At 48.9% G+C, this 15,035-nt stretch overlaps 2 protein-coding genes across 3 annotated transcripts; both read left to right on the top strand.

The window, feature by feature from the left end:
- Positions 1–10,737: 10,737 nt before the first annotated feature.
- On the top strand, positions 10,738–12,342 carry LOC113740445 (uncharacterized). The gene is made up of 4 exons (XM_027268073.2): positions 10,738–10,894; positions 10,999–11,138; positions 11,546–11,830; positions 12,034–12,342. Exons 1-4 carry the CDS (start codon positions 10,877–10,879, stop codon positions 12,110–12,112), a joined length of 522 nt encoding a protein of 173 aa, XP_027123874.1. The 5' UTR covers positions 10,738–10,876; the 3' UTR covers positions 12,113–12,342.
- A 722-nt stretch (positions 12,343–13,064) lies between these two features.
- On the top strand, positions 13,065–14,534 carry LOC113740444 (phospholipase A1-IIdelta-like). Of its 2 annotated transcripts, XM_072045613.1 has the most exons (2): positions 13,215–13,400; positions 13,493–14,534. In XM_072045613.1, the coding sequence occupies exons 1-2, from the start codon at positions 13,352–13,354 to the stop codon at positions 14,464–14,466; spliced, it is 1,023 nt and encodes a 340-aa protein (XP_071901714.1). In that variant the 5' UTR covers positions 13,215–13,351; the 3' UTR covers positions 14,467–14,534. The 2 variants fall into 2 exon arrangements, with proteins under 2 accessions (XP_027123873.1, XP_071901714.1); XM_027268072.2 differs by having other exon boundaries at positions 13,065–14,534.
- The last annotated feature ends 501 nt before the right edge of the window (positions 14,535–15,035 follow it).

Raw genomic sequence — 15,035 nt, 5'->3', positions numbered from 1 at the left:
CTGAGGTGGAGGTGCCGAGGTCACCTACACGGTAGACCAGGGATCCGGCCGAACTCAGGAGTTATGCTCAAGACACGGGTGAGCTCTGATGAGGGACGAGGTGGATTCACCTTGGACATACGGGCTGGCCGAGGTGAGCATCCTCAATACAAGACGGGTGAGCTCTGATGAGGGACGAGGTGGATTCAACTTGGACATGCGGGCTGGCCGAGGTGAGCATCCTCAATAAGCCCCCCAAGCCTCGGGAGCTCCGGGCCAGGGAGGTACCGAGGCTTCCATGTGCCGAAGTCATAAAGATTCGGGGTCCCGAAATTGCTCCGGAAGATGCGGGGACGTGACACGTGGGCGAGTCAGTTGACAGGACGTGGTCACTGGTAACCGTCGTGTCGTGAAGTAAAGGGACGTTTCGTGCAAAGAGAGTGTCAGATGAAGGGACGGGACATTAATGAGGAGAGAGAGAAACACGTCCTTTTGAATTCGAACGCGGCTGCCTCTTCGCATCCTTGCCGCCTCTTCGGATTCTTGTCATCCCCTATAAATAGGGGTCCTTTTCACCGCATGGCCCATCACTTTCCCTTCTGCTACTTGCAAAATTCGTGTGTTGCCGAGATCGATCCTGCCAGCCGAGATCACCGCCGAAGTCATCACCGCGTCCGATATCGTAGTCAATAGTAAGTATCTTTCTTTCTTTCCATCTCGTCTTTCACACATGGCAAAAACAGTTAAGACCCATAAAGAAACCGTGTCACCGAGCTACTAGACCGAGGTGAGGCCAGACCCTGAAGAAGTGACGACGTCCAGCTCTGAGGGGTCGACGCCGAGTTTTGAGGAAGGATCAGCCGAAGTGAGAGCCGGCGAGACAGGCTCGGGATTGGAGTCGTCCGAGATGAGCGAGGGTGGTTCCGAGGTCGACTACGATACCGAGCTCGGGACCGAGATACCTCGTGACGAGGGCGTACCGGAGCCAGTCGCTCCAAGGGACGCGGCCAACATCGACTTCGGCAAGATGCCGAAATTTAGAAGCCGCATAGGAAGAGATAGGGCCGAGAAGGTGATAAACAAGTACCCTTTCCAACCGGGGTACAAAATTACACCGCCCGGGGTGGATGACTCAGCCGAGAAGCCCCCCTATGACGCGGTGGCCATTTATATCCAACAGCTGGAGGCCGGGCTGAGGATGCCGACGTCGAGGTTCTTAAGGGATGTACTTCGTCACTTCGGCGTGAGGATTACTCAACTCACCCCGAACGCTGTCCGCATCCTTGTAGGCTTCGAGATGCTGTGCCGACATCAGGAGGTGACTCCTTCTATAGACCTCTTCCGCCGATGCTACACTCTCAAGGCGCACGGGACGGACAAGGGATGGTTTTATATCTGTAATCGGAACAACGACATCCCGAAGTTGGTGATTGGTGCTCCCAACTCGATTAAGAATTGGAAGCGCGATTACTTCTTCGTATCCGGAGTGGACTTCCCTAGGGGTTTTTGGTGGAGGCCAATCAAGGCAAAGGCCGACCCCTCTGCGGGGGACGCCGAGGAGGAGTCCTTCCAGAAGTTGATGAAGTCTGAGCTTCGGCTGTTCAGCCACGACTACCCCGAAGCCGTGCTCGTTGATGGGGGAATAAGTCGAGCCGTGATCAATACCACCAAGACTCCCTTCTTTTCCACTAAACTTGAGAAACCTTGTAATTTTCTTTCATAACTTTGCTTTCACTTCGGCTAAGACATATGATAATATTTGTTTCTTGTGCAGTGACTAAACTGTCCGACCTCGTCGTATCGGGCTCGTCCGAGGTGGCCAAGAGGCCGAAGAGGAAGAGCTCTGATGAGACGTCGGCCCCTCCGCCGAAGAAGAAGTCACAAGGGCAGGCTACCAAGACTTCGACGGCCAAAAACACTCCCACCTCGGCAGGACAAAGCAGCTCAGTCGCAGCGGCTACCGGGTCCACCTCGTCTGTGCCAGAGGGGGTGCCCCTCGGAGTCGTCACGGCACTCCCGCCTCCTCAAGGCCGAGGCAAACAGCTGAAGCCTCCGGTAAATGCAGTCTCGGGGACTTCGCTATGGAATCGTTTCCATAGCCCCCGGTGTTTCCCGGGGAGGAGAAGACTCACCCCGGTGAACATTGGTGTCCGAACTGGAAAGTGTCGGTCAACGACAGGTGTGGCCATTCTCGGGTTGCACAAGAGCTAGTAATGCACTCCACCTTGCCAAGGGATTTGGAGTTCATGAAGAAACTGAGCTCGGCCGAGATGGTTCAAAGTCTCATGGTGACCACGGCTTTCAACTCAGCCTTTGTGGCCGAGATGACACACCGGTATTGCGCTCTGGTCGAGGAGCAGGACACCGGCAAGCTACGAAATCAGATCTCCAAGTTGGAGAAAAAACTGGCGGTGTTCGAGTCTGAGAAGGCCGAGTTTGAAAGAAGGATTAAGGAGGCCGAGGTGAAGGATGAGGAGGCCGTAGCTACCATCAACAGCCTCAGATCGGCCCTCGAGGAAGAGCAGAAGATGGGGGACGAAGTGAAGAAATCACATGAGCAAGCTCTCGAGGGTGCTGGAGTCTCGGCCGTGGACGCTTTTCGGAAGTCCGAGACATTCATCAGGGACCTCGGCCAACTGCTCACGCCGAACTTCATGTTTGGCTTCACATCAGCCATAGACGAGGCCGCAGCTCACCTCTCCTCCGAAGCCTTGGAGTCTTTGAAGAACCATGCCAGCTACAATGAGGACTCGAAGGAGTTATGCGACCGGATGGCCGAGGGCATCCAAGCTGGGAGGAACCTGGCCGAGGTCCAGGACGAGTTCAACAAATGGCTGTCCGAACTCGATGAAGTGCTCGAGGAGGGCGAGGAGGAGGATACTGAGGGAGACCTCGGCGCAAAGGTGGGCGAAGTTCCTGGAGGAGATGAGCTTCACCCCGGCGGGGAAGAGACCAGCGAGAAGGCTGCCTAGGAGGGAGCCAAGACCGTGGATGGAGCTGAGACGGGGGTCTAGGCTTGTGGGTCTTAAAGGGGTGGCCGAGATGGAGATTGTTTAGTAGCGTTCCGACCTTGGCCTTGTATTTTTTGTAACACCTCTTTTCTGTTGAATGAAAGTCTATTTCTTCTCATCTCAGCACTTTAATTTCTTATTTTGACTTCGTCCCTTGCTTGTCCCCCTTATTTTTTAATAGCGCAATATCGATGTTGAAAAATAACATAACATTCGAAGTCATAACTTGATTAAGAATTCAAGCATAATACAATTTGAGATTCTCGGCGTGCCAAGACCTCGACACTAATGAGCCATCTCGGTAACTCAGTTTACAATATCCCTTAAGGTCAGATTCCACAACTCGATAAGGGCCTTCCCATTTCGGGCATAATTTCCCTTGCGGTTCAGCTTGACTGACTGAGTTTTTTCTAAGAACCAAGTCTCCAGGATGGAATCTACGGTGTCTGATACGGGCATTGTAATAGTGTGCCAGTGTGTTCTTGTAGGAAGCTATCCGGGCTAAGGCGAGATCCCTTCGTTCATCGACGAGGTCGAGATCCAGCTGCCTCTCTTCGTTGTTCACCTCGGCGGCATAGGCCGCCAGCCGAGGGCTGGGGGTAAGGATCTCTGCCGGGATGACAGTTTCGGCGCCATAGGTCAAGGAGAAGGGGGGTCTCTTGCGTAGCTGACCTCGGCGTGGTTCGATACGACCATAGGACACTGGGGAGTTCCTCCACCCAAGATGACCCAACTTGGTGGAGTCGGGTCTTGAGACCATGCAAGAGAGTTCGGTTGAAGTTCTCTGCTTGACCATTGGCTTGGGGGTGGCCTACCGAAGTGAAATTTTGTTTGATGCCAAGGTTTGCGCACCAAGCTTTAAAGGGGTTCTCGACAAATTGCCTTCCATTATTCGAGATGATGACCTGAGGTATGCCGAAGCGGCAGACGATGCATTTTCAAAAGAATTTTTGAATTGCCAGCCCAGTGATGGTCCTCAGAGGCTCGGCCTCAACCCACTTGGTGAAGTAATCCGCAGCAGTTACCAGGAAGGTATAACCCCCGACGGCTCTGGGGAAAGGTCCTATGATGTCTGTCCCCCATTGCTCGAATGGCCAGGGTGAAGTGATGGGAACCATGAAGTTTGAGGGCCGGTGGTGCTCGGGTGCGTGGACTTGGCAGGAAGGGCAACCGAGAACGAGATCCTGGACGTCCTGCCGAACAGAGGGCCAGAAATATCCAAGAAGCAAAGCCTTCTTGGCTAGCATTCTGTGGCCGACGTGAGCTCCGCACAGGCCTTCGTGGATCTCGTGGAGGACGTGGCGTCCTGTCTCGGGAGTGACACACCTTAGCCATGGGCCGAGGTAGGAGCGTTTGTACAGCTCTCCATCGCGGAGAGCGTACCGAGCCGCCTTACGTTGTATTCTTCTCGCCTCGACTCGGTCTTCGGAGAGGGTTCCCTGACCCAAGAAAAGGATGAACAGGGTTATCCAGGTTTCTTCAGAGTGCACGGGGCAGGCCACCTCTTCCACGTATTCCGGTTCATCCAGCACTTCCATCAAAACTGTCTTGTTGAGGTCAGAGAATGAGGTGGAAGCCAATCGGGATAAGGCGTTGGCTCGCTTATTCTGGGACTTTTGGATTTCGAAAGACTTGAAGTACGCGGTGAGTTGGCAAACTTTGGAGAGGTACCGTTGCATGGTCTCATCCTTGGCCTCGTATTCATCGAGAACTTGGCGTACAACGAGTTGGGAGTCACTGCGAACATGGATCTGTTGGGCGCCGAGTCTACGGGCTAGCTGGAGTCCAGCGATCAGAGTCTCGTACTCGACTTCATTATTGGTGGCCGGAAAGCCAAAGCGGAGGGCGTACGAGCACGCTTCTTCCTGGGGGCCCTCCAGGAGCAATCCAGCTCCGCTGCCCTCTCCATTGGAGGATCCATCTACATACAATGTCCACAGGGATGGGATGGACACCTCGGCAGAGGCGGAGGTGGACCCTGGACCTTCCGTGAAGATGAGCTCGGCCAGGAAGTCGGCTAAAGCTTGAGCTTTAATGGCAGTGCGTGGCTCGTAAGACAAGTCATATTCTCCCAATTCGACAGCCCACTTGGTGAGACGACTAGAAGTTTCAGGTCGCACCAATATCTGGCGGATGGGCTGGTCGGTCCTGACGGAAATGGGATAAGCTAAGAAGTAGGGTTTCAACCGCCGAGCTGCGTGGACTAATCCCAGCACAAGTTTCTCCACCTGAGTGTATCGAATCTCCGGCCCGCGGAGAACTCGGCTGACGTAGTAGATTGGCACTTGAGTGCCCTCATCCCGGATAAGAACAGCGCTGACAGCCTCGTCAGCTGCAGAGAGGTAGAGGTAGAGCTTCTACTCGGGCCGAGGTGAATCGAGAGTTGGCAGGTGATGGAGGTACTACTTCAACTTGTCAAAGGCAGCCTGGCACTCCTCTGTCCAGGCGAACTGATCAGACTTCTTCAGCACCTTAAAGAAGGGCAAAGATTTCTCAGTAGATTGGGACAGGAAGCGGTTCAGCGCGGCCAGGCGCCCATTTAGTCTTTGGACTTCTCTGAGGTTCCGAGGTGGAGACATGTTCTGAATGGCCTTGACATTGTCGGGGTTGGCCTCGATTCCTCGGCGGGAAACTAGATATCCTAAGAATTTTTCGGAGGTGACGCCGAAGATGCACTTCTTGGGATTCAACTTCATCCTCGAGTCCCGCAGCACGCCGAAGACCTCCCTCACATCGGACAGAAAAACCGAAGTAGTTAGGCTCTTGACGAGAATGTCGTCCACGTAGGCCTCCACATTGCGGCCGATCTGATTTTTGAAGAGGCGGTTAATCAACTTCTGGTAGGTCGCCCCGGCGTTCTTTATCCCGAATGGCATGGTAGTATAGCAATAAGTACCTCGGTCAGTGTAGAACGCCGTTTTCTCTTGGTGCTCTTCACTCATCCCTATTTGATGATACCCTTTGAAGGCATCTAAGAAGCAAAGGATCTCGTAACCCATCGCCGAGTCGACGAGGGTGTCTATCCTTGGGAGAGGATAGCAGTCTTTAGGGCAGGCCTTGTTGAGGTCGGTGAAGTCCACACACATTCTCCATCCACCGGTGTCCTTTTTGATCATGACTGGGTTGGACAGCCAGGTGGAATATTGAATCTCATGGATCATCTTGGCGGGCAAGAGCTTGTCGACCTCATCCAATATGGCCTTGCTACGTTCGGGGCCGAAGTGCCTTCGCTTCTGCCGCACAGGGCGGGCCTGTGGATTAACATTGAGTTGGTGCGTCATGAGGTCGGGTGGCACTCCGACCACTTAGTCCGCGGACCACGCGAAGACATCTCGGTGGTCCTTGATCAGGGAGATCATTTCTTCTTTCAGGGGTGAGGGGAGTCCGGCGCCCACTTGGACCACCTGGTCAGGTCTTGACTCATCCAAGACTACTTGTTCCACCTCATCCCCCGGCTCAAACCTGTTGGATTCTCCGGCCTTCTGAGGGTCGATGCAGTCTATGGAGAGGACCGCTGGCCTCTTTTCTTCTGACCTCGGCGAGGGCCGGGGTGTGACTGCTGCTTGAATGGTGGCGAGGTAGCATTCCCGGGCGGCGCCCACGTGACTGCTCATCTCGGTCACCCCCGCAGGTGTCAGGAATTTAAAGCTCAGGTGGTAGGTGGAGTATACGGCTCTCAAGGCGTTGAGCGTGGGTCGGCCTATCAGCATGTTGTAAGGAGAGTCCGCTTTGACCACCGCAAAACTGACAGGCACAGTTCGGCAGCGGGGATGGCGCCCGATAGTCACCATCAAATTCACCATACCCTCCGGGTGGACGACGTGTCCCCCGAATCCAACAAGGGGAGTTCTGACCGGAGTGAGTTGCTCCCGGGTCAGCTTCAAACTCTCGAAAGTTCGGTAGTACATGACGTCTACCGAGCTTCCGGGGTTAACATAGACCTTTTTGACTATGTAATTGTTAGTGAGGACCTCAATCACGAGAGTCTCGTGATTGCTGGAGGCGGCGGGGACAGGGTCACGGGGACCATAGGTTATCACCTCGGACAGTCTCGAGCTCGGCTCGGCCACATCCATGCCGGCTTGGCGGTAGGTCCGCTTCCGGGAGTTCTGGCTGTCTCCTCCCGTTGGGCCACCTGAGATGGTGTTGATCACCCCGACAATGTTTGGGCCGTAGCCCCGCGATCCATCGTGTGGAGGCCTCTGATCCCCCTTATGGTCCTCAGGACCTCGGCAATGAAGCTTGGTGTCTCGCCTGTCTTCTCGGCGGGGACCCCGGCTCTCCCGGTGGGAGGCGCTTCGGTTGAGACCCCCATCTTTGCGGACGAATTGCTTCAAGTGTCCTTGTCGAATGAGGTTTTCGATTTCTCGCTTCATGTCGTTGCAATCTTCGGTCTCATGCCCAACGTCTCGGTGGTAGGCACAGTAGAAATTGGAGTTCCTCCTATCCCTCCTTCCCGAAATCTCAGGAGGTGTTCGGCCGAGGTGGTTTTGCCTCATCACCGCCAAAACATGAGACCGGCTAGAATTGAGCGGGGTCAGCTTGGCGTCCGAGGTGGAAGATCGGCCTTTTACGATTCGGTCAAAGACACTCCGGCGGTCTCGGGGTTGGTTTGAAGTGCCACTTGGGCCTGGTTCACCTCGACCGGTGTCTTTCCTTCTCCGGGGATCTTGCCCCATACGAGATGCTTGGGCTTCTCGCTTCATGCGATTTACATCCTCACTTCGAATTCCCTGGTCCACTATTTTCCAGAGTTCCCGAAGTGTACGGGGGTAATCCCGATGGATTTCGGTGTTGAAAATCCCTGCCACCAACCCGTTGGTGAAGACGGCGATAGTTACCTGCTCGTTCTGATCAGGTATCTGCACATTCTCATCGTTGAACCTTTGAGCATACGAACGAAGTGATTCACCCTGACCCTGTTGCAGGTTCAGAGGTAAGCTGAAGTTTTCGTGATTGGTCGAGACGACACAAAGCAGTGGATGAACCGGTCTATCAGCTCGTCCAGGGAGGAAATGCTTCCCGGTTCCAAACTCCAGAACCACTTTCGGACAGTCTCATGTAAAAAAATGGGGAAAGCCCGACAAATCACGGCGTTGGGGACGCAATAGAGTTGGAAGGCGGAGATGAAGGCGCGGAGGTGATACTCGGGGTCACCTCGACCATCATAGGTGTGCAAGTTTGGAAGCTTAAAATTCGGGGGCACCATCTCCCCATTAATGTCATCAGTAAAGGGCGGAGCCCTTATGTAGTCAGAAGCCAGGCCCCCGGGGTGCCGAGGTGGGTCCTCGGCTCGTTTCCCCAACAGTCCCCGGGAAAACACCCGGGAGATGGAGGCAAGTTTAGAGGTCGCCTTGGAGGAGGCACGCCTGGAGGCACTCCGAGAGAGATGCCCCTCATCAGAGTCCTCGCCTGAGGGCACTTCAGGAGACTTCGTCAGCCTCCTCTTGGAAGATTCGGCCTTTTCTTTCCCCTGTCTTTTGAGGTATCTTCCTAGCTCCTCAAAAATGTTGGGGTTGTCTGATACGAACTCGGCCATCTTGGCGATGGCGTCCTCGTTGTTGGGTTGGGTCCTTTGGGACCCTTGTTCTTCAGAGATACGATCATGCTGGGCTCAAGAGGTCTGCCCAGCCCCGTTTGAGGGAACTCTTCCGCTTCTGGAGCGCGTGGATCTCATTTTAGTAATAGTCTCGTTCCCACAGACGGCGCCAATTGAAGAGGTGATTTTTGGTGGGTAAATGGGCCGACCTAAATCAGTCCTCTCCGAGATGAGGTGAGGTGAATTCTCGTGTCCGAAGTGAACCTTCTTGTCCGAAGTGAGTGGCGGGGCTTCTCCCCTGGGATCACTCCGACGATCAAGTTAGTATGAGAACGAGAAAATGCTAAAGTATAAGCAAATGAACAGTGTGCTTACTTGTTGGGGGTGTATGTGGGGTATTTATAGGAGAGTAGAGGACAGGGCGGAAGGCTCATGCTAGTGGGACCCACTCTCTGGCATTACGGCTCTGTCTACTGTCAGAAAATCTGACCCTGACACTGTAGCCTTCCGGGTATGATGACGGCGAGTACTGTGCAGGTGCCATTAAGTGCCTCCAATGCTTTTCAGATAAAGCACTGGTCCTGGGTGATGTCAGGTGGCTTGACATCATCAGCGTGCAGCTGAGGTGGAGGTGCCGAGGTCACCTACACGGTAGACCAGGGATCCGGCCGAACTCAGGAGTTATGCTCAAGACACGGGTGAGCTCTGATGAGGGACGAGGTGGATTCACCTCGGACATACGGGTTGGCCGAGGTGAGCATCCTCAATACAAGACGGGTGAGCTCTGATGAGGGACGAGGTGGATTCACCTTGGACATGCGGGCTGGCCGAGGTGAGCATTCTCAAGCATCTCTGGCAAAATGATGAGATCTACTGACTGTCTGACGTTGCATGATAATCTAGGGCGACGGTGTCAGAAACAGGACAACAATAGAGTGGCTGTCAATCGCATCAAGTCACCAGTCATTCGTCACATCATCGACCGAGGCGTTAGTAATTATGACAGTTTGGCCAAGGTGGCCAATGATATCAGGGTGATTTAGTCAAGGTTTTTGAGAACATAGGGACCGGGGTGATTTACCTCGGAGTTGTCGAGGTACCCATACATGGAAGCAAATATTTGGATAGATTCGGTCTATATAGATCTAGCGATTCAAAATTTATCACACCGTCTCATTAATTCGAGTATTAAAGATGTGGCAAAATTTGGACCACTAAATCTACAAGACAAACGCTTGGATAAACTCGGTTTATGTAGACTGTGGGTATCATCTCGGCCGAGATGGTACCTAAGCTCGTTTGCTCCGTGAAGATCCCTGCCCCTGTCGTTTTGAGTTGAGAATCACCTCAGCCAATCATATCAGTTTCACCTTCATTTCAGATCCCGTCATGAGCCCAACACCTAGCATCTCGAAGATGGAGATAGCTAGCTATTATCAGGTTGATATGACTACCTGCCGCGCTAGTGGTCAGGGTTAAGACTAAGCCTACTGCCATAGACTGTCATCTGACAACCAGTCAGGGTTAGGCGTTCATATTCTATCTATAAGGTTCTTCTTTATAAATACTCCCCATCATCTGTAAATTAGGTATGAAAAATCAACTACGGACATTCTAGACAACTCTCTCTTCACCCCTTCACTCTGTCCCTAAATTGACTTTAGCATTGAAGTGTGGATAGGGGGATATGACCCCGACCACTATGTATTTTGGCAGGTGAGCATGTGCTATCGACTCGCCTCGTCTGCTTGAAAATCATCTCGTCATAAACTTATTGATTCAAAATTTGTCACATCATCTCATCAATTTAACTATCAAAGATGCAATAAAATTTGTACCACTAAGTCTACAAGATCGGATCCACCGTCAGCGAAATGATTATCTCATTTTCAACTTTAGGCATGTATCATTTCGAAATTGCAATTGGCAAAATGATCATGTGTGCCTCTTATGGAAATGATGACCGGGCTGGGCTGGTTTCACTTGTTTGTAAATCATTTACGAATTTACCATATAAAGGCCCACCGCCACTCCGATTTTCACTCAATCCTCGTTTGAAAAACTCGGACCAAGTTCTGGAAAGATGACGCGGAGCTAGGAGACATGCCCGAAGCGGCGGTGTCCTCTTAGTATTATGACACGTGCCCCAAACTGCCAGCTGCTGCAACCCAAGCCCATGAATGTACCATTTCATAGGCCGTCTATATGACATGAAAAATGTCAATAAAGTCGGTACTTGAAGATAATTTCTGGCACATCTATCAAGATTTTGAGCGTAATTTCTTAGCAGCTTGCAAATTCGCGGAAGATTTTCTGCATAGTTACTGCTAAAAACTTGCTAGCGATCATGGCCTTGAGGTCCTCGGTGAGTGTGTCAACTGTAATGTTACTTCATTCAGAGCCGATCTTGGCTGTGCAGAATGTACCTTTTTCATCAATTAACTGGTTTGATCGATTCAATTTTTGCAGGCTCAATTGAAATATTATTTCAGTCGCTTGAGAACTGGTAGCGGAAATTCAGGTTTTGCAACATCAACCATTCCCAAAATGAAGCCTCATGCCCCAACAGCTGATATTCATACCCATGAACATGCAGACACGAAACTATGGTAGGTTTTCTTTTTTGTGCATTATTCTTGTGCTAGAGGGAAAGAGGTTATCGGATGTTATCAAAACAAGGGAGGATTGGTCTGACCGAAGTTAAAGTAGATTGTGGCAAATTTCGAAGGAAAAACCCGTTGGCTAACATTTAATTGCTAGTACTAATTAAAGTTTCAAAAGATGTTATATATGATACTTGAAATCTTCAAGGCAGCATTTTTTATTCTAAGTATCGTTGTAGTCTTCTTAGGACGTAGATTCTAGGTTTAACTATTCATTTTTCATTCGTGCCTCTTAAATTTGAAAAGAATAGCATGTAGTATATAGGATACAGTAAATCTTTTGACAATAACCAAGTGATGATTCTTTTTACTACTTTTAAGTAGTTTTTGGATTAATTTTATTTTAAGTGCAGGCCATTGAAGGCAGAGTTTGTTCCAGTATACGTGGCACTTGGGTTGATAGCTATGTCTACGAGTTTTGGAACATACACGGCATTGCATCAGCTGAAGAGGGCTCCAAATGTGTATGTGAAGAAATCAAGAAGGGAAACCGTTCCAGAGGTGGCGGAGCCGGAGCGGGTGGCGGAGGATGTCGATCAGTTCATCAACAAATCTTTCTTCAGGAAGGTGGCTCATGTCCAAGATTCTGACCGCCAAGACACCGTGCCTAATCCCATCGCCGGAGATGTCTATGCATGGTATGCAGCATGCATGGACCATTTATTCCTCTCACATGTATCAAATCGTTATAGTTTATTCTTGTACAAAAATTCCTAAAAATAGCAATCCAAACGTTACCATATTCTACAAAAATTTCCACTTCCGAACACAAGTAATGTTAGGGAATAATTATAAGCACTTAGGTTTACACAAAATTCTAAGCGATCAATTGCAAATGCAGGAAGCCACATTTCAAAGCGGCGACATTGAAAGATGTTGGAGCGGAACCACCGAAAGATAAACCACCTAAAGATGCTTGAGCGTCCTTGATCCTGCGGGACATTTGCTACTACTTTTTTGGCTCTCCGTTTCTGTTAACTTGTGGGCCAATGAGTACTATTTTGATACTTCTCCGGGATGTTTGGTGGAGTACTGCCTTTTTCGATCAGTTTATTGGGTCTTTAATTCCGAACTTACAAGTCAATGAGTTCTATTTTGATGCTCGACTGTAAATTGTTTTGAATAACATGAGCTGAAGGGATTTTCTTTAGGATGTAAATCCACCCTATTGGTGCTTTTTTTTTTCTTGGGTTTGAATCAAGGAAAGAGATCAGATTATTCTGTTTTTGAATAATTTGTTCGGTCTTAATCATAGAGAAGAGAATAGTAAAAAAGGAGAATTTTGGTCCATCATACATATTTTGGTCAAATTTGAGCACGCTAATCATTTTTCATGTGGTATGGCATGGCATGTCAATTTCAGAGCTCCGTTCAACGGCATCCATCAAGAAGTCAGGGAATCAAAAAATTCTTTTTGACTAATTTTTCACCAAACAAAAAAAAAATTAAGTAAAATTGACTTTTGCATTGTTTTCGCAAATTGAGCGATCTTTATACAACTAGGCCAACTTCTAAAAGAGTAATCATCTTACAATGTATAGTAAGCATCACTTTCATGTCATGATACATATTATTTTCCATAAAATTCTTCATGATATTATGACGCCAAACAATTTTCTAGCACTCACATATTATTATTTCTTGAATCTTGACCGATGAAAATTACAGTTGGGATGATCGCAAAGCATTTGTTTGGTACCATTTTTTCAAAAGATAAAACACACAATTCACATTTTATTCACTTCTGCCTTGTCTGGCTGGTTCCTTGCACTTACTCTCCCACATCATCCTTTTATTTATGAATTTTAATATGGGTATATTATATCGTCTGGTTTATTTATTTAGTAGGAAACAGGGAAGGAAGGTCCTAACAGACAAGGAATATACTGTTTTATCTTGGTAGACTTGGCTCCTGTCCAAAGTCAACGCTCTCAACATCACAGGCATCCATCGAACAATCCCTGATAAAATACCAGCTTTCCCATTTGTTTTTTCAGGCAATAGGCAGCGTTTCTCCTCTATGAGCATGGGGTCGACCGGAGGAGAACCAGCATGGCCTGAATTGCTAGGAAGCAACGGTTGGGAAGGCCTTCTTGATCCATTGGATGATAGTCTCAGGGGCCTGATTCTTCGCTGTGGCGATTTTTGTCAGGCAACCTATGATGCCTTCAACAATGATCAGAATTCCAAGTTCTGCGGCAGCAGCAGGTATGGCAAGAAATCATTTTTTGAAAAGGTCATGTTGGAATCAGGATCAAATTACCAAGTTATTGGTTTCATCTATGCCACGGCTCAAATAGGTGCACACAAGGCGATTTTTCTCCGTTCATTGTCCCGCGAATCCTGGGACCGTGAGTCCAATTGGATTGGCTACATTGCTGTCACAACAGATGAATACAGCCAAGCTATAGGCCGAAGGGAAGTTTACATAGCATTTCGCGGGACAACAAGAAATTACGAATGGATCAACGTGTTAGGTGCAGGGCTTAAGTCTGCAGAGCCACTCTTACGTCCAAAAGCTTGGAAGAAAAGGGAAGATGGAAGTGTAAGCACCAGTGATAGCGATGGAGATGATGAGGAGAAGATGCCAAAAGTTATGCAGGGTTGGCTCAAGATTTATGTTTCCAGTGATCCGAAATCGCCTTTCACATATCTAAGTGCCAGAGAACAGCTTCTGGCCAAGATTGAAGAGCTGAGAAACCTATATGAAGGTGAGGATTTGAGCATTACTTTTACTGGGCATAGTCTTGGAGCAAGTTTATCAATTTTAGCTGCTTTTGATCTGGTTGAAAATGGGCTTCACGACATCCCTGTGGCAGCAATTGTTTTTGGTAGTCCGCAGGTGGGAAACAAGACGTTCAATAACAGATTGAAGCAATTTCCAAATCTTAAAGTCCTCCATGTCAGGAACAAAATCGATTTAATCCCACACTATCCGAGCCATTTGCTGGGGTATCATAACTCAGGAATCGAGCTAGTTATCGATACTAGAAAATCGCCCTTTTTGAAAGACTCGAAAAATCCTAGTGATTGGCATAATTTGCAGGCAATGCTACATGTTGTAGCTGGTTGGAATGCAGCTCATGGAGACTTTGAACTGAAGGTAAAGAGGAGCTTGGCTTTAGTAAACAAATCTTGTGGATTTTTGAAGGATGAATGTTTGGTCCCAGAAAATTGGTGGATTGAAAAGAACAAAGGAATGGTGCTTGATGAAAATGGAGGATGGATTGTTGCAACACCTGCAGATGAGGACCTACCGGTCCCTGAACATTGATGTAGAATCCTCATAAAGATTAGATTTGAGTGGCTACTAATGAATATAATTTGTTCTTTTGCTTTTTCTTTCTCAGTGGTCTTTGTGTATCCCTATCTACCCTTCATCTGCATATGATATTGGACTAAAATTGTCGGCAAGGCTTGAATTGTCACCATCGACTTCAATGTTAAAGTAAAGAGCTGATTTAGTCGAAATCTGAAATAGGATTGGCAGCCAATTTGTTCTCTTACGATGTACAAACAAACTTCTAAAATGCACGTCAATTTAGAAGGCTTAGGTAAAAAATAATAGCATGACTTCCACTTTTATCAAAGAAATTTGTTTTGAAGTTTTGGTATATGCAGAGAGCTGTTACCTTTGGGTGATTGGAGGATGGTATGCTTCCGAGTTCCAACTAATTTTCAGTTTGAAAGGTCTAAGTTTCATACTGTCATGCATTCACTAGTGTGTCACCATGATACATCAGCCAAAAAACTTCAAAAAAAAAAATCAAGTTTTCATTGTGCCTTAAGTTTTAACTTTGGTTGATTTCCTGATTACGAGTTACCTTTAAGTTTGTTGTGAGA

The sequence above is a fragment of the Coffea arabica genome, chromosome 4c (assembly GCF_036785885.1).
Source record: "Coffea arabica cultivar ET-39 chromosome 4c, Coffea Arabica ET-39 HiFi, whole genome shotgun sequence".
NCBI lineage: Eukaryota > Viridiplantae > Streptophyta > Magnoliopsida > Gentianales > Rubiaceae > Coffea > Coffea arabica.
Note: the sequence above shows the minus strand (reverse complement) of the source record. Positions and strands in the feature narration are given on the sequence as shown.

Excerpts from the sequence above, each read along its gene's own strand:
- LOC113740444 (XM_027268072.2), top strand. The coding sequence starts at position 13,213 with ATGAGCATGGGGTCGACCGGAGGAGAACCAGCATGGCCTGAATTGCTA.
- LOC113740445 (XM_027268073.2), top strand. Across the intron at positions 11,139-11,545 it reads CATGCAGACACGAAACTATG|GCCATTGAAGGCAGAGTTTG; the intron begins GTAGGTTTTCTT and ends TTTTAAGTGCAG. Across the intron at positions 11,831-12,033 it reads GCCGGAGATGTCTATGCATG|GAAGCCACATTTCAAAGCGG; the intron begins GTATGCAGCATG and ends TTGCAAATGCAG.